The sequence below is a fragment of the Gorilla gorilla genome, chromosome 18 (genome assembly GCF_029281585.2).
Source record: "Gorilla gorilla gorilla isolate KB3781 chromosome 18, NHGRI_mGorGor1-v2.1_pri, whole genome shotgun sequence".
Taxonomy (NCBI): domain Eukaryota; kingdom Metazoa; phylum Chordata; class Mammalia; order Primates; family Hominidae; genus Gorilla; species Gorilla gorilla.
The window spans coordinates 4,607,894-4,633,318 of record NC_073242.2 but is presented as its reverse complement, the minus strand read 5'-3'; the positions used below and the strand labels follow the sequence as shown (position 1 = coordinate 4,633,318).

At 61.7% G+C, this 25,425-nt stretch overlaps 2 protein-coding genes across 13 annotated transcripts; one reads left to right on the top strand and one right to left on the bottom strand.

Moving 5' to 3' along the window:
* Positions 1 to 9,877: 9,877 nt before the first annotated feature.
* SOX8 (SRY-box transcription factor 8) lies at positions 9,878 to 15,237 on the bottom strand. The gene is made up of 3 exons (XM_004056919.5): positions 14,509 to 15,237; positions 12,893 to 13,125; positions 9,878 to 12,152 (listed from the first exon to the last, which is right to left on the bottom strand). The coding sequence occupies exons 1-3, from the start codon at positions 15,195 to 15,197 to the stop codon at positions 11,467 to 11,469; spliced, it is 1,608 nt and encodes a 535-aa protein (XP_004056967.3). The 5' UTR covers positions 15,198 to 15,237; the 3' UTR covers positions 9,878 to 11,466.
* Positions 15,238 to 15,267: 30 nt separating this feature from the next.
* Positions 15,268 to 20,996, top strand: LOC129527491 (collagen alpha-2(I) chain-like). 12 transcript variants are annotated; one of them, XR_008672452.2, is made up of 5 exons: positions 15,273 to 15,742; positions 16,613 to 16,812; positions 17,124 to 17,282; positions 17,771 to 17,856; positions 19,664 to 20,996. XR_008672452.2 is itself a non-coding variant. In XM_055364866.2 (4 exons), exons 1-2 carry the CDS (start codon positions 15,927 to 15,929, stop codon positions 17,207 to 17,209), a joined length of 972 nt encoding a protein of 323 aa, XP_055220841.1. In that variant the 5' UTR covers positions 15,268 to 15,926; the 3' UTR covers positions 17,210 to 17,282; positions 17,632 to 17,856; positions 19,664 to 20,996. The 12 variants fall into 12 exon arrangements, 7 of the variants coding, with proteins under 7 accessions (XP_055220841.1, XP_055220840.1, XP_055220837.1 ...); XR_008672453.2 differs by lacking the exon at positions 16,613 to 16,812 and having other exon boundaries at positions 15,285 to 15,742; positions 19,664 to 19,979; positions 20,686 to 20,996; XM_055364866.2 differs by having other exon boundaries at positions 15,268 to 16,812; positions 17,632 to 17,856.
* The last annotated feature ends 4,429 nt before the right edge of the window (positions 20,997 to 25,425 follow it).

Below are 25,425 nucleotides of genomic sequence, written 5' to 3'. Positions count from 1 at the left end.
TGTTGAGATCAAGCTGGAGGAGGACCAAGCACCCAGACGCCCTCCCACGTATCATCGCTGTCACCGTCACAGCCACCACTCCCTTCCTTTCCCCTTTGCCCCCACCCCAGCCCTGACCCTGGGGTGCTCAGGGCCCCATTTCAGAACAGGTGAGCCCCAAAGCCCTGACAGAGGCTAAGTCTCCTCTTTCTAACAGAATCTTCTTCCCCCACCAAGACATCCCCTGGTACTTACAGAGATGAGAAACTCACCGTGCAGGGGAATCGGGTGGCTGTGAGCTGCCTCGCCTCCTCCCTTCCTCTTCACTCCTGCAGGTGCCCCCACGACGCCTCGGAAAGTAACCATGGCTGCCCTCATGGCAGCTCACCTGTTTTGGGGTATTTTATTAGCATCTGCAGAGTAGAGAGGAACATTCCAGAATGTGAAGACTTCAGAACATGGACCCTGGGTTCTGGAGAGAAGGTGGCCTGACTTTTAGCTGGGAGCTGGGGGGATACACCCACAACTCAGTGGGAGGACCCCCAGCCGCTCTGGAGACCTGCCTTTCCAGTAGGTCTGCATAGCTCTGAATTGATTTTGGAAGAAACTGCCCTGAACTGTTTTTCTCACTGCCCTGTCTGGAAAAAAAACATCACCTTGTAACTTTATGTAAATGAGCCACATAGCATGCTCCTTTGCAGGAGGGGCTCAGCATGCCTGCCTGGTTCCTCCTCGTTACTGAGCTGGATCTCAGAGTGGGAAAAGACCATAGTTTATCTACCTGCTCTTGAGGGGTGTGTGGAAAGTTCCCTGTTTGAGATCTACAAAGAACCTTCTCTCCTGGTGAACACAAGCGTGCATTTCACACGGGTGGACTTCCGGCAGCAGAATTGCTGGGTCATAGGTCACTGGCATGCCAGCTCTAGGTGGGAACACAAACCATCTTTGGAGTGGTTGTGCAATAGCAATACAAGCTTCTATCAGGAGGATGAGGCCCCACTTGCCCATGTCCTCACCAGGACGGGATGTCTTCCCTCTGAACTTCAGCCATCCTAGTGGGTGCTGCATCTTTTAGAGAAATGAGCTTGACACATACTTCTACAATGTCTTGATAACTCAAGGTCACAGTCATTAGCATTAACCACAGTCCTAATGATGTACTCAAGCTGAGCAGGCAGGTGTCCCATGTCATGCACTCAGGGCCCCCCAATTAGCAATGACTCCACCTGCACAGAACCCACGATAGCTGCCAGATGACAGATCTGCCTGGGGCTCCTGAGGTCTCTGCCGTGCTTACCTCCCTGTTAGCTACCCCTTTGCCCTTCCTGCCAGTGGGTCTCCTGTAGAAATTGTTCTCACCACTGGAGCAATTTAAAGAGAGTGATGATGACCCTGAGCTTCCTGCTGCTGCCCAGCCTGTTTCTGTTACCACTGAGCCTTCATTTGGTTCAATGCTCTGAAATATCTCAGAGACTTGACTCTGTTCTGCCTGGAGCAAACATGCCCTGCTTCACCTTCATTCATTCATTCACTCATTCACTGATTTGTTCATTCAGCAAATACTCATTGAGTATCTGGTCTGTGTCCAGGATAATTTAGGTTGTGGGTGAAGGCCAAGGACAGTTATGGCCCCAAGCTTGTTGAGCTCGTAAGGCCACCCAGGGACACATGGCTCATGTTGTGAGCCATGGCTCATGTTCTACCCCCACTCCACCATCCACACCACAAAGCATGTTCTTCTCCACAGATGGGCATGGGCAGTGTGGAACCTTCCATACCTGCCCACTAGATGATCACCCATCCTGGTTCTCCCAGGACTGAGGGGCTTCCCAGGACATGGGACTTTCACCGCAAAAACTGGAAATGTCCAGGCAAACCAGGATGAGTTTGGCACCCTACTGCTCACTGAGTCCTGGGACCCACAGCTGTGAGAGGGCTGCATATGGAACTGGTGGTTGTGCCTGCCTCAGGCATGTCTCAGACCTGTCCCAGGTGTCTCCTAAGCACTGCCACTCACTCAGGTTCACAGAGAAAAGAGCAAGCTGGAGCCATCCAGGTAGGATACTTTAGACTGAGTGAAGAAATGAAGGATGATGCTATCTAACTGAATGAGAGATGAGCTGCTCAGAGACAAGACTCATTGGAAACATCTATCCTTGTGAACACAAGACTCACCAGAACCCTGCTGAAGACTCAGTGGAAACATCTGAAGGGCCCCACTTCCTCAGAAAGCCTCCACTGACCACAAGGCAGGTTGGGTCCCTGTACTGGTTCTTATGGTCCCCTGTATGTGTCCTGTTTTGCCCTTTCCTGATGTATTGAGGGAGCTCAGGGCTGAGTCTATCTCCCTCTCCTTTAAAGCTCAGCACCTACTACATAACAGTCACTGAATGAATGAATGAATGAATGAATGAATGGAGTGGATGGATGGGTGGATGGGTAAGTGGGTGGGTGGATGAATGGATGGATGAATGAGGGGGTGGGTGAGTGGATGGATGTGTGGTTGCGGTGGATAATAAATGGATGAATGGGTGGGTGGGTGGGTGGATAAATGGATGGATGGATGGGTGAGTGGCTGGTGGTTGGATGGATGGATGGGCAGGTGGGCGGTGGGTGGATGAATGGGTGGATGAGTGGATTGATGGGTGGATGGATGGGTGGGTGGGTGGGTGGGTGAGTGGATGGATGGGTGGGTGGGTGGTGAGTGTGTAGTTGGGTGGGTGAATGGATGGATGATTGGGTGAAAGGATGGATGGGTGGATGGATGGATGAATAAATGGGTGGGTGGATGGGCGAGTGGGTGGATGGATGGATAGGTGGGTGGGTGGATGAATGGGTGGGTGAGTGGATGGATGGGGGTGTGGATGGGTGAGTGGGTGGTGGATGGGTGCATGGATGGTTGGATGGGTGAGTGGATGGATGGGTGGGTGGATGGGTGAGTGGGTGGGTGGGTGAGTGTGTGGGTAAATGGGTGGGTGAGTGGATGGTGGGGGTGGACGTGTGAGTGGATGGATGGACAGGTGCATGGATGGTTGGATGGGTGAGTGGATGGATAGGTGTGTGGATGGGTGAGTGAGTGGGTGGACGGATGGGTGGGTGGATGGGTGAGTGGGTAAATGGGTGGGTGCATGGATGGATGGATGGGTGAGTAAATGGGTGGGTGAGTGGATGGATGGGAAGGTGGATGGGTGAGTGGGTGGATGGATGGGTGCATGGATGGTTGGATGGGTGAGTGGATGGATAGGTGCATGGATGGGTGAGTGGGTGGGTGGGTGGGTGAGTGGGTAAATGGGTGGGTGCATGGATGGATGGATGGGTGAGTGGATGGATGGGTGGGTGGATGGGTGAGTGGGTGGATGGAGGATGGGAGGTAGGTGAATGGGCAGTTGGGTGGATGGGCAGGTGTATGGAGTATATGTCACCATTGTTCAGCAGGCAGACTTTTTGCTGATCATGTGCAGGTGTGGGTCCTGTCCCTGTAGCTCAATGACAACTTCAGGTGATGTGTGTTGAGTAGCTGTTTCTAACCAAACCCTGTGTAAGCACCTGACCCACCAGCATCTCCTGTGTTCCTGAGTGCCATTGCCAGGGAGGTGGGCACCATTCTCACCATTTTGCAGGTGGGCTACTGAGGCCAGAGAGGCCAGCAGCTTGTCTAAAGCCATACACACCAGGGGGTTTTTGGGGAGCCAAGTGTCTCACTCCTTTCTCTATCTGAACCCCTAGACGCACGATGCCACACCTTAGGGTGAACTTTGACCCTTCCTTGACACCCTTTTTCCTCTCAGGGGAAAAGGTACAAGGCATGGGTTTCTAGAGCCAGTCCCCCAGGCCCTCTGACCACCTCTGTCCACCCCCTCCTTTTTTTTCCCCCTGAGATGGAGTCTCACTCTATCGCCCAGGCTGGAGTGCAGTGCAGTGGCATGGTCTTGGCTCACTGCAACCTCCACCTCCTGGGTTCAAGCGATTCTCCTGCCTTAGCCCCCCAAGTAGCTGGGACTATAGGCATGCCCCACCACGCCCAGATCATTTTTGTATTTTTAGTAGAGACAGGGTTTCACCATATTGGCCAGGCTGGTCTCGAACTCCTGACCTCAAGATCTGCCCACCTTGGCCTCCCAAAGTGCTGGGATTACAGGCGTGAGCTACTATGCCCAGCCTGTCCACCCCTTCCTTTAGCAAACAAAATCCCTGGGCGACCAGAGTGACCCCAGAAATTGGAGGAGGGCAGAGACCCCATCTTTGGAGGTGATGTGGAGGGTGTCCAGGCCCGCCCTTGTCTCACAGGCTCATGCCCTGCTGGAGGCCAAGTGTCACGTGAAGGTGACGCTGCCCCGTGCTGTCCAGACACCCAGCAATGCTCAGCACCCGGAAACAGTACCGGCCTCTGCGTGGAGCCCACCCGGACAGTCCATCTCAGCCCTCTCTACCCAGGGACCCCCAGGCCCCTGCCCGCATGCAGGAACTGTCCTCTGGGCAGAGCAGCCCCCTCCCCATGCGGGTCTCGCAGGCCCAGGACTCGCCTCCAGCAGCTCCTGGACATGGCCTTGCTGCCCGGCCAGGGCTCGTGTCCGTGAACAGAGAATAGTGTGTGTGAGCGGCTCTGTCATCTGTCACTTGGGGCTGCCTGTGTCCCTCTCCAGGACCTCAGTGCCGATCGCAGGAAAGGATGTTGGCACGGCCCCCGGTTGGACAGGCCAGCCACGTTAGGGGCTGCTGCGCAGCAAAGCCCACGGCGGTGGTGTCACATGAATGTCACCTGCTGTTCACACCCAGCTTAGGAAGGGCTGTTGACTGGAGGCCGACATACCCAGCGAGGCCTCTGACGTCCCTGTCACCCCCTGGGGTGGGAGAGGCCCCTCTTCCAAACTGTCTGGGGCCTTGCCCCTCCCTACAGCCCAGCTCGGGAAACAAATGCTCCTTCCAGCAGCAGCAGAGAGCTGTAGAGTCGGGGCTCCGGGCAGCTTCTGAATCCAGCTCCCGGGCCACAGATCACAGGGACAGGACGGGAGCCTCCCACACAGACGCCAGGCAGCAGGACCCCGGCTATGTTCCTTCACCAGCCTCTCCCTCCACCCCCCTAGCTGGGTGGCTCTGATCTGGATGCTTCCTGATCACGGGGAAATCTGCAGACCCACGAGGAGCTTGAAGCCTCTGAGTGGGAGAACTGGGTCTGCGGGGGGGTTGGGGGGGACCCTTTTTCCCGGTGACGTCTAAGTAACCATGGTGGCAGCAGCTGACGCTGGCCCAGCCTGGCTCCGGGGAGGGCTTCTCCAGGTCCTTTGAGACTCCTCTCCCCTCTCCTCGCCTCTTCTCCCTCTCTTCCCCACACCCCTGCTGCCTGCAGTGTGCAGAGCCCCCCCACCACACCCCACCGCCATGTCTGTTCCCAAGCTGGGAAGTCACATCCAAAGGACAGAACCACCTGCCCAAGTCCCCTCCACGTCTGAGAACCACCTGCCCAAGTCCCCTCCACATCTGAACACTCATTGCCGTGTCCGGACGCAGAAATTCATACTCAGATTTTGTCCGGCATTCCCACTCCCTGCCCTGCTCCGAGAGGCAGGACCACAGGTCTGCCGGCCACAACGGCAGCACCACAGTGCCCGGCACAGAGGCCTGCTGGTCGCGCATACAAAGCACCCGCCGGCCATTATCATTCTGGAGCCGGCCAGAGCCTCCCGGCTGCATCTCATCGGTCATTCAGCAGCCCGTAATGACTTGTCAGTTCCTTGCCCTGCCATTTTCTGTCTAATTAATTCTTTTATTGTGCACCGGATAAAGAAAGACAAAGGCCTCGCCGGCAATAACGATTCATTAAAATGCAGCGCCTTCGCCCGTGATCCTGGCCCAGCACCAGCCCGGCTGCCCCGCCCCACTGTGGGCACAGCCGCCTGCGCCCCTTAACCCTTTGTGGAGTCTCCTGGGCTGGGTGCCCGGCCTTCGCCAGGGCCCTGGGGGAGCAGGGATTATGCAGCCGCCAGCTGCCCTGGGGGAGAAGCCGGGCCTGGGCCTGTCTGGGCACTGCCAAGGAAGGGGGTCCTGGGCATCTTATGCTTGTCCCTGGTAGACCTCAGTGGGCCTGGGCCTGGGAATCCCAGACGGTCCCCTGGCCAGAGGGCCAACCTAGGCTGGGGCAAGTCCTCCAGTCCTGGCCGTAGGCCCATGGGGAAGACGGGGGCCGGGGCAGGCAGGGAAGAGCATCTGCCACACACAGGACCCAGGGTCCTGGGACAAGTCTGCTTGAGATTTGACCAACAAGAGGGGCAGGACCAGCGTACTGGCCGCAGCCACACCAAGCCCAGCTCAGTTAATCCCTGGGGCAGCTCGGCGGACCTCTCACCGCCTCGCGGTCATGGGGGAAACTGAGGCACGGGAGGTCACATGGCAAGCAGCCCTCGCGGTCATGGGGGAAACTGAGGCACGGGAGGTCACCTGGCAAGCAGCTCGTCCTGCCTTCCCGCGGGGTGGCGGTGTGGATGCCCCGGACACAGCAGGAGGCAGCAGGAGGTGCACTCACTGGGTCTGAGTCCCCGGGGTCTCGTGAGGCCGGCACTTTCTTCGCCAGTTTCACTTTGATTTTCTTGCTGCCAAACCCGCTTTGTTTTGCAGATAAGCAAAAGGGTCATCGCCTGGCCCGAGGTTGTAATAATACCACCAACAGCACAACAGCACGTCAGGCACCTGGGGGGCACTGCTGGGGGAAGGTCCTGATCTCACCAAGTTCCCCAGAACTCCAGGGTCATTCCCATCGTGCAGGTGAGGAAGCCACCTGCCCCAGAGCCAGTGAGAAGCAGCAGAAGACACAGGGCTTGGCCCTACACTGCTCTGCTCCAGGACGGCCTTCCTGCGCACCCACGTGCCCCACCCCTCTCCCCTGAGGGCTCCTGCCCCCCTGGGAGCCCCACAGCTCCCACAGCCCATCCTGGAGACACAGTCCATGCTTCCTCTAGAACACAGGGGACACCAGAATGAGAGGGGATGCCGGGGACGTTAGATGATGCCTCGGAACGGCAGATGGGAGGTGGAGGGACAGCCAGCTCCCCCTTCCCTTCCCTTCCCCCAGCTCTTGGGAATACTGGGCTTCACAGGTGGTAGGGAGCCTGGGTGGGTCCCTGCAGCTCTCAGGCAGCCGAGGGCCAGTGAGTAATCAGGAGGCCACAGCCCCCTTGTTTGCAGTGGCCTCAGGACTGGGCCGGCAGAGCCAGACTGTGGGGAGCAGGGGTGGGGCCTCTGGTCCCAGGAGAGAGAAGCAGATGTCGTCACTGGCAGGGCCTGGGCAGTGGGCGATCTGAGCCTCTGGCTTCCATCACCTGCCTGATGCCACTGCAGTTCTGCAGGAAGGGCCTGGTTAAGGCTTGAGTGCAGCGCTGGGTCCTGCAGGAAGGGCCCGGCTGAAGCTTGGGGGCAGTGCTGGGCTGCATCTCCTTCCCTCAGGGGTGCTTCTTTGCCTGAGTCGCTGGGGGGCCACCCGTCTCCTTCATCTGGGGTCTACACTGCCCCGGAGGGATTCAAACCAAGTGCTGGCTTTGCTGCCCAAGACTGGGTCCTGACTGGCGCAGGTCTGCTGTGAACCCGCTGGAATGTGCCCCTGCGGCCGTCCACACAGGTGTCCGGGGCTTGTCTGGAGCCTGGTGGTTATGGCGTCACTGCCTGGAAGCACTGCCCAGAAGCACGACCCCCAAGCCTCCAGCCGCAGCCCCAGCAGGTGTGGAGTAGCTAGAGATGGTGTCAAGAAAGGTCCTCCGTCCTGGGCTGGGGAGGCAAGACTGGGGTCCAGACAGCAGGCCAGGACCCCGGGTCCATGACACCCCGGACTTGATGGTCCTCTGACTGTGGCCCAACACCACAGCAGACCAAGCGGGTCCCCGAATCTCACTGCCCAGGAGAGGCGGGCGAGTGGGACCTCAGGCCCCTCCCAGGCAGCTGCTGGGAGGACACAGGCCCTCTCGGGAAGGAACAGCCACGCAGCTGTGAACTCACGCCCACACCGATAACCTGCTCCTAAGGCCGCTTCTGTCCCAGGAAGACCAGACGGGCTTTTCCAGCCTATCAGAATCCGGGGTGGATCACCAATGCCATTTCCCCTTTTGGGGCTGAACAGGGCATTCTGTTTGGCTGAGATCAGAGGCAATGCTCTCTGTGGAGGATGAGGACGTGGAAAATGAGGAACTGTCCCGGCCGGCCTGGCCTGGGACACAACGCTCTCAGGAGGACCGGGCGCAGGGAAGCTTGGGCTTGGGGCGAGGCCAGCTTGGAAACAACGTCATCAGCCTGGTGTTCTTGGAGGACTTGTCTCCAGCAAAACCCCCACCAGCAGGAAACAGGGGCAAAGCGGCCTGACCCCCAAGGCACCGACTCTGGTCCCCTCCTCCGTGCAGCACCGGGGGAGGGGGACTGGCACCTGGAGACTCCCAGGGCCAGCATCCAGTGCCGAAGGGGGAAGCCACAAGCCCTGCCAGAGGGGGACCCCCAGAGAGGAGGGATGGGAGGGGCAGGGAGGGACAAAGAGCGGGGCTGTGCAGGGGGAGGAGGTGTCCATGCACCCCTCACCCTGGCAGGGCGTGGACGTGCCAGGACAGTGTGGCACTCCCTGACCTTCACAAAACTCAAGATACTGGAAAACCCACAGGAACGTACCCAGGACCCAGGCACACCCGGGACAGGGACATGAGGTTTTCCTCCCCTAGGGCACACACCAGTGAGACGCAGGGCCCGGGACCCCAGGAGTTAACTCACAGCAGCCCTGCCAAGTCCACACAAAACTGGCAGGGCCTCTCAGCCCCTGGGAACCTGGCAAGCCCCAAAGCGTGTCCCAGGGCAGCCCAGGGGCAGAGCTGGCTTTGCCGGCTAGCCGGACGCTGGGTTCTCCACAGCTGGGGTGTCAATGTGTGAGCTTTGAGGGATGTGTGGGCCTGGACAGCCCTTGGCTGGACGCAGGACGGGATGGGCCTGTTCCACAGAGGCGACGGGTGTCTGTGAACCTGGCTTTCGGCAGCCTCCTCCTCGCCCGTGGGGCTTGGCACACCCCACCCCCAAGGAACCGTCATAAATCCGCACAGCGCCTCCCCCTGCTGCTCTTGGCAGGCCCTGGAACGGGATCCCCACTGTGGGGTGAGGGGCAGGGCGGCCAGGCGGGCAAGGAGACGGGGTGGGTGGCCCCCTACCCAGGCCACCGTGTTAAAATTGTAGATGCGGCTGTCTTTCGAATTTGGGTTCCTGTGAGCAGTGCATCCTCTGCCACCCCCGACCAAGATGCCTTGAGAAGCCGGGTGTCTGCACTCCAGGGGCGGCCCCCAGCCCCGAGATGCCCCCGCACCAGCCTCAGGTGCCCGGGAGACCTGGCAAAGGGACCGGCTGCCCCTCACTGGCTGTCACTCCCACAGCCATTTTCTCCCTGGAAACTTTCCTCCAACCAGACAGCTCTGCCGGCTCCTGCGGGGCGCTTTCATCCACTCCCAGCCTGGCTCTATGCCAAGGCCCGAAAGATGCCGTCGGCTTCCTGGCGTTGCACAGCCACCCAGAAACCAGCTCTGGGATTCGCCTGGGAGGAAAAACACAGCCCCGAATCGGGCCCATCCAGACCCATTTTGCCTACCAAGGAGGCCCTCCAGGAAGGAAGACGAGGAGCTTGGTTCCCAGAGGCCGCGACGGGATTCGCGAAGGGCATGGCTGTTTCCATTCTGACTGAAGCCTGCTGACGCCTCGTGGCACGACGGGCTGCCCCTGCCACTCGGGGGTCCGGGTGGGCTCGCGGCCGCCCTCCTTGCCGCCCAGCGTGGAGGGCACCGGGGTGAGGCTGGCGGCCGCGTGGCACGGCCTGATCCTGCCTTTGCTGGACACCTTTACCCCGGGAGCCCCAGGCTCACACAAAGCAACACACAAAATGCAGCCCACGTCCATAAAAAGCACTTTGTTTAATTTTATCAAATCGATCTATACAAAAGTTAGCGTTGCTTGGTCAGAAAGGAGTGAAGGCAGCAGGCGAGTGAGGGTGCGTCCTCCGAACGCGGCGCCGAGGGAGACGCTGCATGAAACGGGTCTGCGGCAGCTCCCGGCCCCCACCCCCATCCCCAGAGAAATAGAAGCAGAGGCATTATCTTTTTTTTCTACAAAAAAGTAGGAAAAGTAGAAAAAGTACAAAGAAGCAACTTCTCGGCTGTGTTTAAATTTACAAAGTTTAAAGGCACAAGTTTCCGTGAAGTAGGCGCTATCGTATGCTCTATGCTCAGCACACAGGGGAAGCAGTGCAGGTGAATCAGGTATGACTCGTCTAGAACTGAGGCCCTAACGACGTTTAGTGGAGAAGGTTTAGTTTCACAGCTTGGTAGGTGGCACTGGTGCCTGCGAGCCAAGATCACTTCTGAAGCCACCACTTCCCAGGAATTCCTGTGTCCTGTGTCCTACCACATGGCACAGTCGTGGGCAAGGACCCAGGAATTCCTGTGTCCTATGTGTCCCACCATGTGGCACAGTCGGGGACAGGGACAGAGTCCTGCTTCCCAAACCCCAAACTGGTACTGGGTGCTGGGGCACCCCAACCTGATCAGAGATGTCACAAGGCAGGTCCCTTCTCCTCCCTCGGGTTTTCGGTTGCCAAGCTCGAGGCATGAGGGGCCCAGTCCTCCCAGGGACCTTGGGACCTCCGGGCCCTGCAGGGAGGCCTCCCATAAGCCGAGCAACGTGATGCCGGCCAACAGCTGCAACCCCACCTCCTGTCTGCCCTCAAGGGAAGCTTCCCAGCTTCCGTTTTGTCTTAAATTCTACTCTTTGCCCGAATTACCTCATTAATTAAAGATAAAATAATACAGAACATAAATACATCTTCAACAGCTTTCAGAAGAAACACATTTAAGCTTCAAAAATAAAAATTATCAAAAACATAAAAATAAAAGAGAGATGTGTTCATCACAGCCAGCCCTCGCGTGGGCGCACTCTGCCAGCAAGGAGACACCTCAGATCTGACAGGCGGGTCCCGGAGATGCTCGAGCAGACGCGTCCCAGAGGGTCTGCGGACAGACACCCCGGATCCCGGACAGCCCGTGCAGCCGCTGTCGAGGGAATGTGGCCGTGAGTGCAGGGGCTCTCAGTGCCAAGGCCGGCCTGGACCTCACAGCGCCCTGCAAGGCCCCTGCCACCCCCTCCTTTGGTCCTTGGGCTGTGCTGCCGTTTCTCCTCTACCGAGATGCAAAGCGAAGGTGCTGGTGCCGCCAGTCCTCACAGAAGAGGGACCAAACGGCAGCCCTTCTTTGTGGAATAATCCCACCACCTCAAAAAGAAAGAAGGGAGAGGGAGCTGGTCCGTCGTCGGCGGAGGAGTGGCCATCTGGAGGCCGAGGGCCACAGGCAGCAAGCATGTTTCCCTGCAGACTTCAGCAGGCACTTGATGGAGCTCAGCCACTGGGGCCCCTCCCGCCCCGGCCACACACTCTGGGCCGGGACAAGGCTGCCCCCTGACGCCTGCGAGTCCCTCCCCACGGCTGGGCCCTCAGGGCCTGGTCAGGGTGGTGTACACTGGCTGGTCCCAGTGACTGGTGGGGCTGTGGGCGGGCGGCAGGGCCAGGCCGTTGAGCAGGGGCGAGGCGTAGGGTCGGCGCGGCGAGTGGAAGCAGGGGTACTGGTAGAGGCCGGGTGCGTAGCCGGGGTAGGCGCCGTAGTAGCTGGAGGCCTGCAGGTCGCCGTAGTCGCCCTGTGCGCCGGCGAAGGGGCCGGCGGGGGCGGCCGGGGTGGCGCTGGCCTGGCCACCGCAGGAACCGTAGTCGGGCGAGCCTCGGGGCTGGTCGCCGTAGTGGCCGGGGCTCGGCTGCTCCGTCTTGATGTGCGGCCGCGGGGGACCCGTCTCGGTGGGCGACGCGGAGGCCGACGGGGCACTCTTGTGGGCCCACACGGGAGACGCCCCGGCGTGGAAGTAGGCGCCCCCGTAGGCCTGGCCAGGCTCGGGTGGGGCGGGGCCGCCCAGGGGCAGGTACTGGTCGAACTCGTGGACGTCGAAGGCGTCCATGGTGCCCATGACCTCGCTGCTGAGCTCCGAGATGTCCACGTTGCTGAAGTCGATGTTCTGGCGCCCGCTGTCCGCCGGCCGGCGTCCCTCCAGCTTCAGCTCGGGCTTGGCGCCCGCCTGCTGCAGCTCCGTCTTGGGGGTGGTGGGCGGGGTGGGCGGCCCGTGGGTCTGCCCTGGAGACAGGAGAGCAGGCTTCAGGGATGAATGCCCCTTCTGTGGGGCGGGTGGGGCCGGCCAGGCTGGAAGGGGAGGGACGCCCGCACTAACTGCCAGGGGGATCAACGGCTTTTTGTTTCTTTACATTTCCCAGAAATTCCAGCAAAGTCAGACCTAGACCTCACTCCTCGGCCGAGAAAATTCTGTGAAGCGCTGTGCTATGGGAAGACCCGAGGCCCCTCCCAGAGACCAAGGTGGGGGAAAGAAGCCGACAGGCCCAGCCTGGCCAGAGCTGGCGTTTACAGGGCGCTGGGGGACCACACAGACCCTGTTCCTCCCCGGGCCAGCCAAGCACTCTGAGGCTGGCGGGCGTCAGCCAGCCTGACCGAGGCCCCGGCAGGACTCCACCCTGTCAGTCTGGCCCTGAAGCTGGGGCTGCTGAGTGCCGTGTGGGCAGCAGTTCGGTGTGGGAAGAGGAGCCCGCATTGGACGGAGTCTTGCTGAAAACACCACCTCTCGGAGTCCCTGCCAAGCAAAGCTGTCAGCCCCTCAGCACTCAAGGCGGCTAAGCAGGTCCCTCGTGCACCAAAAACAGGGGCGGCCGGGGCCTTGGGAGCTTTTTCAGGGAACCCGGGGAAGGCCCGGTTCTCTCGAGGGCGCCTGCCCCCCTCCACCATCATGCACCCTTCTCAGCCAGAAACCCCACAGCTGCCTCCCGTACAGGGACCCTCAGATATGCCGGGGGCCTGGAGCCCACCTGTGTGGTCGCCATGGTGGTGCCCATCTCCAAGCCCTGCTTCAGCCTTGTACACGGCACCGCCGCCAGGGTGGGGTCCCAGCTCCGCGCCCGAGTCGGAGTCGCTGTGGCCGGCTTTGGCGCTCTTCCTGCGCCGTGGCTGGTACTTGTAGTCGGGGTGGTCCTTCTTGTGCTGCACGCGAAGGCGCTCTGCCTCCTCCACGAAGGGCCGCTTCTCGCTCTCGCTCAGCAAGCTGCAGCACAGGGCAGAGGCAGGGATGGCCAGGGCGCCCACTGTGCCCTCGGCGCAGGCACACATCACAGGGGGAACCGGCAGCAGAGGCCGGGGCCAGGAGGCTCTGACCAGGGAAACCCGCCTGCCGTGCGCTCCGGAGCCTCCCGTGGCACCAGGCAGTACACTCCTCTGGGAGAACCGGCCGGCGCCTGTTTGGGAAGGTTGGTATGCTTACGACAGCCAAAGAAGAACAAGCCCCACGCCTCCCATCTTCTTCCTTCTATTTCCCCCCATTCCGGGCCTGCTGTTCCCTCCCTCTGGGGCTTTCTAAGGGAGGCGGGGGAGGCGGGCAGGACCCAGCCGGCAGTGGACAAAAGCGAGGCTTCCCGGGAACGGTGCCGGCCTTCGGCGGGCAGCTGGGCTGCTGTCCCTCCATTCCCAGGCACCCAGAAGCCCTGGCAGGGCCCAGGCGCCCGGGCCTCACTGAGCCACAGGACACACTCCCTGGGACTCTTCCCGAGGCTCCCTCCAACCGCCTGTGCGGCAGGACTTGGGGGAGCAGGGGCCTGCCGTCCACAGCGCCCCGTGGCTGCGCCCTAGATCCAGACAGAAGGCAGGAGGTGCAAATACGCAAGCTCCAAGCTCCCTTCTTCCAGGTGAGGAGCAGGATACGGGAACCTGAGCCCCAAACCAAGAGAACCATTTTAAACCCAAGCAGAAGACACTCGGTGGGGGCGGCCTGTCCTCAACAACAAGTTCTTCACTCTGCAGTCCTAATTTCTGGAAAACTGACCGGCCCCACCACGCCAAGGCGTGCACACGGCGCACCCCGTCATCTCCACTCCTGCCCTCCCTGCTTCGGACCGAGGGTGTCCAAGAGAAGGAGAAACTGCGGGGAGGGTACTCGCAGGCAAACCTGCTGCCCACCCATCCGCCTGCCGCACTCCCTCCCCATGGGTGGTCCAGGAGCCGGAGGAGCTGAGCCCTTTCTAAGGAGGGGGCACCTCCAGAGAGCCGCATGCAACTTGCTCTCGTGCCGGGCGGGCCTCCCGGGGCTGGGGCCACTCGTAGCGGCTGGAGGGCACGTCGGGGTGCCAGCCATGGCCCTCCGCAGGGTGTTCCCCGCCAGGAGAACTGGCTCCAGAGCGCACCCGCCACGAGGGTGCACACCCCAGGCGCTGTCCTCCGCGGATCCCGACTCCCATAGCTGGCGCCGGACCCCGGCTGGCCAGAGGGTGTTTTTCCACTGGGACCCGCCCTGACACCCGCCCGGGGTGCAGAGCCCGGAGCCTGCGTGTGGCCACCACCTCCGCGAGCTCTGCGCCCTCCAGGCCCCCGCTCGCAGTCCGAGACCAGGGGCGGCCAAGGTCCCGAACCCCACCCCCGGGGCGCCGGCACTCACCGCCACAGCTTGCCCAGCGTCTTGCTGAGCTCGGCGTTGTGCAGGTGCGGGTACTGGTCGGCCAGCTTGCGGCGCGCCGCCTGCGCCCACACCATGAATGCGTTCATGGGCCGCTTCACGTGCGGCTTGGCTTTGAGCGCGCCGCCGCCGCCGCCGCGCACCGGCATGGGCACCAGACTCCAGTCGTAGCCCTTGAGCACCTGCGACACGGCGTCGCGGATGCAGGCCGGGAAGCGCTCGTCCGCCGCCTCCGCCGGGTCGCCCCGGGCGCCCCCCACCGCGCCCCCCGCGCGGCCCAGGCCCTCGGAGCCGGCGGGAGACGGCGGCGCGTCGGAGTCCGAGTCCTCCACGTGCGACATAGAGCTGGCGGTGCCGGACGGGCTGCAGGGCGGCTGGGAGCGGGCCTCGCTCATGTCCAGCATCGGGGCCACGCGCGGAGGGGCGCGCACAGCAGACGCGCACCGCGGCCGGCGCCCGGGGCTGCCCTGCGGTCGCTCCGGGACCCGAGGTCGCCGCGCGGTGGCCCCGACCCTCGCCCCTGACGCCGCCGCCGCCGCCGCCGCCGCCGCCGCCGCCGCCGCCGCCGCCGCCGCCGCCGCCGCCGCCGAAGCTCGGTTCCCGCTCCGGGACCCGCAACAAGTTTCTTTAAGCGGCGGCCCCGCGGCCCCGCCCCGCGCCCGGCTACCCATTGGCGGAGCGCGCCCCGATCCCCCGGAGGCGGAGCCCGGCCGCCCCCGCCCCCCCACCCCCCCACCCATAAAGAAAGCTCCGCGGCTCTCGCCGCGCCCCCGCCTGCCCCGCCCAGCGCCGCACCACGTGGGCCAGGCGCCCCACGCCTGGAGCTCCCCTCTCTGGAGCCCCGGGAAGGGAAGCGGGGCAGGGAGGCCGGGTGGGAGCAGGGGGGGTCTCCTGCGCTTCCTCTCCTCTGCGGGCGCCGCGCGGCTCCTGTGAGTCCGCCCCCCGTCCTGACGCTCAGCTAGGAAGCGGGTCCTCGGGCCCCTCCCCCGACACAGACACACACACACACACACACACACACACACACTCTCTCTCTCTCTCTCTCTCTCTCTCACACACACACACACACACACACAGAGCCCGTCTCGCGCCCGAGGTCTCGCCCGCAGGCCGGTGGCGCGGGGTCAGCTGCTGCCTGCGGTCCGGGACAGGGTCGGTTCCGCCGCGCAGCGCCCAGGCTCAGCTCGTCCAGAGTCTGCGGACAGCGCACGTCCAGGTAACGCGCGCCAAGGGGCCGCGGCTCGGAGCTGGGGGACCCCGGGCCGCTCTCCCCATACGAGTGCGAGCGTGGAGAGCGCGGGCGGGGGCGCGGTCCCGGGGGCCGGGCAGCTGGAGGGGGCGGGAGCGCTGGGCGGGGCCTGCGCTGACCCCGGCGCTGAGTCCCTGGGGCCGCCGGGCGGATGGCGTGGCCGGACGCGGGGGCCCCGGGCCTTCCGGGCGTGACCCAGGGCTCGGGGGCGGGGAGGCCCCTCCGGCGGGGCGGCCCTGGGTGGTCCGGCAGAGGCGGAGGCCGCTCCGAGCCTGTGAGCCCTGGGCGCCTGCGGAGGCGGGGAGAGGGCGGGGTGTGCCGCCCTGGTGGGGACCGCGGGGTCGGAGAGGGGACATTGCCCCCCCGAGGCGAACGCCCAACCGCGGGTCCGGGTCCCCGCCCAAGGCCGCCCCCGCGAGGTGGCCTCGGCCCGGTCGTCCCCGAGGGTGGCTCGGATCCTTTCAACCAGCGCGCTGGAGGCGAAGGGGCTGCGCCATTCCGGGTCAGGCAGCCAACGCGGGACACGCGCGTCTCCGAGCTTGCGGCCCGCGAAACCCGGGTGACCTACCGCGCCGGTGCCCCCAAAGCCCCCACGCCCGGGCCGGTGGCCTCTGCAGCCCCTGAGCCACGCGGTCTCCCCGGCCCGGTCGGCAGAAGGAGCTGGTCCGTTACTAGAAAAGTCCAGATGCAAAGTCGGGGGTCGTGCTGCCGCTTCCTGCCAGCGCACCGCACCCACCCGGGGCCGCCACCGACCGCACAGGACGCGCCTCCTACCCCCTGTTCTGGTCCGGCCGAGAGCTGGTGCCTCCAGCGGCCGCCCCCCCCCCCCGTCCGCAGACCCCGGGGCCCCTGCTGCTTTGCATTGGGAACAACCGGAGCCATGCATGAGGGGGCCAGGGCCTTTGGAGGAAGCATTGGCCTCCAGGCTGAAGAGCAAGGGCCGTGCCACCTGCCGGGAGGGCGGTCTCATCTCTGCAGCCAGGTCAGAGGAAGCAGCGGTGGGGAGACGGACTGCGCGCTGGGAGGCTCCACGCATCGTAGGTGGAGAGCTGGCTGCCAGCCTGGCCTGCCCTCTCTTCCCCGTCCCACCGTCTCGCTTGGCTCTGGCACCTGCCTGGGAAGACCCACACCTCCGTCTGCAGTGCCCCTTCCCCCTGGAGGCCCTGCCCTCCGCTCGGGGTCCTCGCATCCTTCCGTGGCCCTCAGAGCATCGCCTGGGGCGCCCGTGGAACTCCTCTGTTAGGCCTGGGATGCAGGCAGGCAGAAGTGGGGGTTTAAGTGGAAGCAGTGAGGGTGGGGGCCCGGCCCAAACTGTGCCACCTTTCACCCCCTGCCCCTGGGAGAGCAGACATCGCCCACTCGGGCTCACAGTGCCATCCGGGTGAGGACCTCCATGGAGAGCTTCTCTTTGCCAAAGAAAAGCAGTTGCATTAGGTCTGCGAGCAGGCAGGGTGGCCTCTTCCTGTCTCCCCATCCACCAAGGAAGCTTCAAGTTCCTGGGACACAGGTGGGGAACTCCGGCACCCCTGGAGGAAGGGAGACTGAGGTTGGGGGGTGGCATCCAGGCCCTAACTCTGGGGCACGGTGGTCTGTGCAACCGAGACCCTGCCTCAGGCTCCAACAGCGCCTGCTCCTTTCCTCAGGTTGCAGTGACCACCAGGGGAGGTGCCGGGCGTGCAGGCTGCCACAGGAGGGCGGGGGAGGTGGGGAGTCTCTGCGGCAGGGTGGTGGGGGCCTAGGCCAGTCAGCTGAGGACGTGTTGGTGCACTCCCGGGAGGGCGGTATGTGGGTGAGGATCCCCATGCAGTGGTGCCCACAAGTCCCCCTTCCAGAGTCATCTCTGGTCCACCTTGAAGTCCCCAGGAAAATGACCTCGTTCTCCGCGGGTGTGAGCCACTAGGCCTGAGAGGACGCCGGGACGGAGCTTTCAGAGAGGGAGGTGTCGGGATGGTTTGAGTGTCACCAGGTATTAATTAAGCACTTGCTGTGTGCCAGGCACTTTCCCACACAGGATGGAGCCGGGCCACCCTCACAGCTCCTGCCCTGCAGACGCTGGCCTTGTGGAGGGAGGTGGGCAGCAGGTAACTCCAAAAGCACCTCTCAGAGGCGGGGACTTCAGGAAAGATGGTCTGGGAAAGCATCTTTGGTGTCATTTAAGCTGAGCCCTGAAGCTTCTGATCTCCTGCAGGGAGAGGCCAGCGTGTTCCCTGGGGAAGCTAGAGCAGAGTGTCTGATGACAAGAGATGGACCCGGGGGTGGAGAGTGGAGGGGCAGCCATCGGAGCCACCTCTGAGTCCACCAGATGGGCCCATGTCCTCATCCAGGGGGGAGCTGCACACACACCATCCTCCCCTGTCTCCCATCCCTGCCCCAGCCCTTCAGCTGGGGCCGGCTCCGCCGTGTCTGCATGGCCCCACCCACCCTGACCTCACCACCTGCTAGTGGGCCTTGCAGTTTCAGGGGGAGTGTACATTTCAAGTATACCCTGATGGGGGAATCTGGACCAGGGCTGTCCCCTGGGCCGTGAGTGCCGGCCGTGGAGAGCTGGTGTAGATGACATTTGTAGCTCCACATGCCCTGGCCTGGGCGCCAAAGACAGCCGCAGAGAAGAATGTGGGTGGACAGGCTCTGCTGCCCACGAGATGGTGGAGGGATGGCCTGGGGGGACGCTTCCAGATGACAGACCACCCCACCCTACCCGTGGCTCCTAGGGATGGCGACCCCGGAGGCGCGTGTGTTCATGTGTGTGTGTGTGTGGTGTATGTGTGAAGATATATGTGTGTGGTATGTGTGTTTGTATGGCATGTAATGTGTGGTATGTGTATGGGATGTATGTATGGGGTGCGTTTATGGTGTGTGTGGTGCGTGTATAGTGCGTATGGTGTGTATGGTGCGTGGTATGTATGTGTATGATGTGTGTGATGTATGTGTGTGGGGTGTGTGTGTGGTGTGTGCGTGTGTATGTATGTGTGTGGTGTGTGTGTATGGTGTGTGGTGTATGTGTGTGGGGTGTGTGTATGGTGTGTGTGTGTGCATGTGTATGTATGTGTGTGGTGTGGTGTGTGTTTGGTGTGTATGTGTGTGGTGTGTGGGTGTGTGATGTGTGGTGTGCATGTGTATGATGTGTGTGTGTGTGTGTGGTGTGTGTTGGGCCCAGGGCACGAGGAGGAAGCAGGGCTGCCCAGGGAAATGCCACCCTGGAGAGGCCCCTGTCCCTCCCTGTCTGTCCTTCCCTGTGCCCCTCCGTCCCTCCCTGTGCCCCTCTGTCCCTCCCTGCCCGTCCTCCCTGTCCCCCTCCATCCACCCCCAACCCGGCCTTCCTCCTGCGGCAGGCAGCCCATCTTTTGTGCAGCCTCTGAGAAGCACAGGGAGGGCCCGGCGGGCGTGAACCCGCTGGCAGCCGGTGTGTGCACAGCCTTGGCCCGGGCCTCCCAGCCCCTGCATCCCGAGCACCCGTGGGGCAGTTGGCAGCGTCCTGGCATGGCCTGGGAGATTAATTGGTGCTTTTAATGACGGCTGGTCTGGCAGAGACAGAGTGACTACAGGCTTGGCCGGCGCAGGCTGTGAGCAGAGGCTGGGAAAGGCCCCGCCCCCGGACGGGTCTCCAGGGGAGAGGAGGGGTTCACAGGACCCCTCTCAAGACCCCCTTCGGGAGTCAGCTTCTTGGCCACGCACACTTGGAGCTCTGGGCTGGGTTGCAGCTCCCTGTACTGCACTGTCTCGGGTGCTGACAGTGCCAGCTGGGGCACGAGTTCCGGTTTGGGTCAAGGCTGGCCTGTTGGCTGGGGTGGCGTCTGCCTGAGAACTGGCCTTGTCTGTGCCTTAAGCTTCCTGGCGCTCACAGGGCAGTGGAAAACCACTCAGTGAATCTTTCTTGGCACCCTGCAGGAGCAATGCTTTCTGGGCCTCTGTGGCCAGAGCTGGCCCTGCTGCAGCTCACTTCTGCCTGCAGCCCAGACATCCTCCTGGTCCTCCTGATGCCCCCGACCTCCACGGAGGACGAGCATTTCCAGCCTAGCCCTCCCCATCTTCACCTCGCACTCCCCTGACACACTGGGAGCCTCCTGATCCGTGAACCCACGCTGGCGGGAGTAGCTACTGACCGCTGGGGACCCCTGCCCAGGCTGTTCGCATGTGGAAAGGATTCAGGGAGCAGGCGATGCGCAAAGCGTGGAGACCAGCACTGCTCTCTCCCCAGCGACAGGTGCACGCCCAGATCACGGATGTGTCGGGAACAGCTGTGCTCCTGCTGCTCAGCGTCCGTCACTCCAGGCTGGGAGCGGGTCCCCAAGCTTCCGGCTGGGCCTATCCGTCTCCACTCTCAGTGTGGGGGTGGGGGGCGCCAACAGCACGCATTTGCTCTCCGCACTTCTCGTCTGCTAATGGGCAGAGGGTCCTTCTGCAGCCCCAAAACATCCCTAGGCAGGAGCCCTGGGGCCCCAAGCAGCCAGGGAGGTGAGCACCAAGGACCTCCCAGAGAGCGTCACCTTCCGCCGAGGGAGGCCCAGCCTGGGGGTGGTGTCTGAGACTTGGAATCAGCGCTTCCATTGGTGGCAGTAAATCCTGTCCCTAACCCTGCAGTATAGCTGTGCCGTGTACAGGAGGGTACTGTCTGACGCCAGACACCTGGACTACAGATCGCAGCCCGATTCCTGGTCATTGCTCCACTGAACCCCAGACCCTAGCCTCATTCTGGGCCCTCATCCTCTAGATCCAGGGACCCCAGCCCCATTTCAGCCCTTGGGCCCTTGTAGGATGCAAGGGCCTGGGCCCCAGCCCCCAGCCCATCCGTGGCCCAGGCAGTGGGGGGCTGAGGTCCTCTGAGAAGGGACACAGGGCCTGGGGGGCTCTCTCAGCCCATCAGCAGGAGAGGACTGACTCCAGAAAAATCAGCGTTTGTACCCACTCAGGCTGCCAAGACCTGTGTCCGTCCTTCCAAGCTCAACCTTCAGAGTTCATGAGGCCCCTTGCCCTGAACGTCCACAGAGTTCACGAGGCTCCTTGCCCGGAATGTCCACGTTTGAAACCTCCCAACGCCGAGCCCCATTTCAAGTATAACCAGGAGGGAAAATGGTGCTTGAAATAAGCATGCCGCAAAGGAAAACCTGCTTTCTCGAAATGGGCCCTGGCCACCCAGGCCCTGACCTCCCCAGCCAGGATGGAACGTTCCAGAGACCCATTAGTGCCAAAGGCAAATGAAAACACACCCTGTGAAAATGTCTCTGCTGTCTCCCAAGTATTTATTTTTCTGAGCATGGGGAAGGAAGGCTTAATTTAAGATGCCCTCAGGCGGGTACGAGGGGCAAAGTGGGAGCAGGGAGCGTGCTTCCTCTGTGGCCTTGGTTCAGACAACAGCCTTCAGCAAAGCTTTGCTCTAGAGGCTCATAGGAAGGGACAGAGGGCACAGGCCCAGCTCTGCCTTTCCCCTGCCTTTCTTGGGGCCTGGGCATGGACAGCACCGCCCGGCGACACGCAACGGTGGGCTCTGAGGCTCTTTGTTACGCAGCATTAACGTGGCCGTCGGTGACCGCTACGCTGACTGATAACTGCACTGTGGGTAGAGCTCAGCCCGCAGGGCTCTGGTTTGTGACCTCTGGGCCAGGCAACTCTCAAGGCTTCTTCCAGTGCAGAATATGATTCCTAGAGAAAAAAAAAATTACACATTCGTTTCCTCACATAGGGCCCTGCAACCAGAGACCACCACCACATTGGGAGCTGTGCTTTCCACTCTGTCTAGAAACCATGGCTTGCCAGCTTGCAGGGTCACATGGAGCCACATCTCCTTCTGGGGTGCAGGGGTGGGAACACTCGTGACCTGTAGCTGAGGGTGCAGGGAGAGGACAGGGTGAGCCAAGCAGAACAGCCGTCTGTGAGTCATCATCCCAGGACAACCAGCAAATGGCACAACACCTGCTCTCTCAGCCCCCACCTGCACCTGCCAGCCTCACGTGGGGGGTGGGGGGATTGGCCGCTGGACAGTCACAGCAGGATCTGCCCAAACTGACCACCCTTCCAGGAGGAGGCAACAGATGTTAGCATCGATGGGTCCTGGGCCCCCCTTCCATATGCAGACTTCAGGACATGAAAAATTGGGGTAAATGAAGGGTGCACGATTAGCTTCGGGCCCACACTGGCTTCCTGCGGGTGCCAGAGACAGCTGCCACCGCATGCCAGGGACAATGGCCCCGAGGAGGCGGGAGCTGCCAGGCCAGGGTGCTGGGGGACAGCTGGACGAGGTGCCGACAGGGGCTCATTCCTCCCTGAAGCCGGCCCGCAGCTGCTGGGAGCCTGGCCAGCCACGGGCTTGTGTGTGCCTGGGTCCTGGGGGCTGTGCTGGCGCAGGCCGGGATGGCGGGGACAGGGTCCCACCTAGGGCAGGCTGGTCGGTCTCCGGGGAGGCAGCCCAGTCTTCAGCCTGCGCGTTCTTGGGGAGTCCCTCCCTCCCTCCCCACTGTCCTCCTCTTCTCAGCGTCTTCTCCTCCAGCACCGGGCAGCCCTGGGGTGGCCGAGCCTCATCTCCACTCCCTCAGGCCTCTCCTGGGTCAGCCTGGCTTTTTCTCTTAGAGTTTTTGCTTGACAGGGCACTCTCAGGACGCCCTCCTCCTCCTCCCGCCTCGGGTTGGTGTGAGGCGCTCAGGGCAGAGCCCACATGCCTGTGGTCACAGGACACTGAGCTGCAGGGTGAAAGGACCACACCTGGCCGATCTCCCGGCCACTGCTGCTCACTCTGGGTTTGCAGAGAAGCCTCTGTTTTTAAGTGAAGTGCCTTCTTAGAGAATAAGACACACCTGTATCTAAATGTTTTTTTTTGAGACGGAGTCTCGCTCTGTCTCCCAGGCTGGAGTGCAGTGGCGTGATCTCGGCTCACTGCAAGCTCCACCCCCCGGGTTCACTCCATTCTCCTGCCTCAGCCTCCCGAGTAGCTGGGACTACAGGCGCCTGCCACCATGCCCGGCTAATTTTGTTGTTATTGTTGTATTTTTAGTAGAGACGGGGCTTCACCATGTTAGCCAGGATGGTCTCGATCTCCTGACCTCGTGATCTGCCCGCCTCGGCCTCCCAAAGTGCTGGGATTACAGGCGTGAGCCCCGGTGCCCGGCCTCATTTTACTTTTCTAAAATTCGAGGCGAAATTCACATAGCATGAAATAAGCCACTTTCCGGTGAACGACTCAGTGGTGGTTAGCACCTCACAGTGCTGGGCAGCCATCACCTAGTTCCAGAACATTCTCATCAGCCCAAAAGGAAACGTCCTACCCCCAGAGCACTGGCTCCCCACTCCCCGTCCCCAGACCTGGACCACAGAGCTCCCTCCTTTCCCCGTGGCTTTGCCCGCCCCGGACATTTCATGTAAATGGGCTCACACAACTCATGACCTCCGCGTCTGTCCTGTCCCACTGAGCTTGATGTTCTGAGGTTCATCTGTGTTGTAGCATGTGTCAGAACTGGATTCCTTTTTATTTTATGTTTTACTTTAGTGAGACAGAGTCTCGCTCTGTGGCCCAGGCTGGAGTGCAGTGGCGCGATCTAGGCTCACTGCAACCTCCACCTCCCGGGTTCAAGCGATTCTCCTGTCACAGCCTCCCGAGCAGCTGTGATTACAGGTGCCCGCCACCACGCCTGGCTAATTTTTTTTGTATTTTTAGTAGAGGCGGGGTTTCACCATGTTGGCCAGGCTGGTCTTGAACTCCTGACCTCAGGTGATCCACCTGCTTCGGCCTCCCAAAGTGCTGGGATGACAGGCGCCCGGCTCCTGGATTCTTTTTTATGGCTGAATCATAACCCAGTGCACTTTTGATTAAATTCAGGCTGAAATGGGCACGAACAGAGCTGCTGGTCCACCTCTCCCCAGCCCAAGCCCTGCCCCCGGTGACCTGCTCTGGAACCATTCTAGGCAGTGGATGGGACCCCTGCGGTCAGCGTCTCAAGAGAGCAGACCCTGAGGGAAACTTGAGCTCAGAGAGAACAGGAGCTCCCAGCAGACCCTTCCGCTGACTGCTCCCACCCTGGGCAAACGCAGAGCCGGAGCCCGGAGCGCTGGAAGCTGAAACAAGAGGCCCTTTTCTGCTCTGCACAATGCTCCATTGTGCCCTTTGAGGGGAGAGCAGCTCGGCCCAGCGAGGGGAAGCTGTGCACAAAGCCTCCTTGTGAGGGCAGCCCCACCTGAGGACAGCGCAGGGCCACACCTGATGCAGGGCAGTCCCTCTCGCCGTCCGTCCCCTAGCAGGCCTGGCACCCAGACAGGGCCCGCTCTGCAGGCGTGGTCCCAGGGTGTGGGGCTTCCTGTTCCCCACAGAGGAGGGGAACAGTGCGGGCTGTGCCGACCCTTCCTAAGCTGGCCCCCAGGTCACGAGGAGAGGCACGGGTCGTGGGCTCTGTGGAGGGACTTGGGTGCCGGGCGCCAGCCAGGGCCGATGGCTCCTGCGATCCCCAAGGCTCCGAGCCCTCAGGCACACACCACGCTCCCAGAGGCTGGGCCAGCATGCGGAGGATGTTTGCGTGTTCGTACCCGTTGCAACATCTTTAACAGGGTCCCATTTCACAGCTGGGCTCCTAAGGGAGGTTTCATAGAAAAGAAATGGAAACTAAAAATGAATTAAACCATAAGATGTACACGTATGCTACGACCCCAGCAACACAGGGAAGGTGGAGGCTGAGAGGAAGCTCGGGCCACTGCTGGTCAGGCCTGGATTTGGGGGCCCGATGTCCACAGTCAGTCCCTGCCCACACGAGGCTCACACTGCAGGTGGTGAAGATATAATTAAACAGGTAATTAAACAAGCAATAAAGACGGGTCATTTGACCAACCCAGTGGCGATAATTGAGACGCCAAAACGCTAGGAACACTAGAGAGGCAAAAGAGAAGAATACATGAAAACAAAAACAAAAAACCAGGACAAATATTTCCAATATACACAAAAGAACAGGATTTTTCATACGTAAAGAGCTCTGACAAATGAATAAGGAGAAATCTGCACTTCCACCTAAGTGCCCCACAGTTTACTCGATAACCCGTAGGTCTCCAATGCCTACTCTAGCCTCACGCCCTTTCTTTCCTCTAAGGAATGCCTGTGACCCCAGCCCTTCCTAGCACCCACTTCGGATCAGCCCCCAGAACCCCGCTCCAGTCATCAGAGTGTAGAGTGCTGGCGTCCTCCTTCACGTTCTGTTTGGGGCATTGGGCAGTTAGCCCTTCCCTCCTGAGTCCTGAGTCCCCCTCTTCCCCCACAGCTTGAAGTCCAGTCCCAAGGGCTGGCAGGAGCTGGGCTGTGCAAAGGCGGAAGGGTGCTCAGGCTGGGAGAAAGGGGAGGGTCCCCCGAGCATTCCAGGCACAGCCCCGCCTACTCTGTCCCTTGCTGGCTGCGACGATCGCCCCAGCACCCTCCTCCGCAGAGAGTGAGTGTCAGCTGTGAGGCAGGGGCACGCAGTGGCAGCACCGCCAGGGTCTCTGCAGGTCTTCCCCAGGACCAGAGCTGGGAAGGCGCCTGGCTGGAGGAGGGCACCCGGCCTCTGCAACTCGGACTGACGGAAGGCACGCGTGCATGCCCCAGTGAGTTCGGGTCGGGCGACGCGCACCACCTCCCAGGTACCCGGCCCCGTGCCCTACCCGCAGCAGCGCCCAGCTAGAACTGCGAAGGAGGCAGGCTCCGG

Coding starts and splice junctions, on each gene's coding strand:
- SOX8 (XM_004056919.5), bottom strand. CDS start 15,197: ATGGGTAGCCGGGCGCGGGGCGGGGCCGCGGGGCCGCCGCTTAAAGAA. Junction 13,126..14,508: donor ACGCTGGGCAAGCTGTGGCG/GTGAGTGCCGGC, acceptor CCTGTGCTGCAG/CTTGCTGAGCGAGAGCGAGA. Junction 12,153..12,892: donor CCACCATGGCGACCACACAG/GTGGGCTCCAGG, acceptor TCCTGTCTCCAG/GGCAGACCCACGGGCCGCCC.
- LOC129527491 (XM_063699876.1), top strand. CDS start 15,927: ATGGCGTGGCCGGACGCGGGGGCCCCGGGCCTTCCGGGCGTGACCCAG.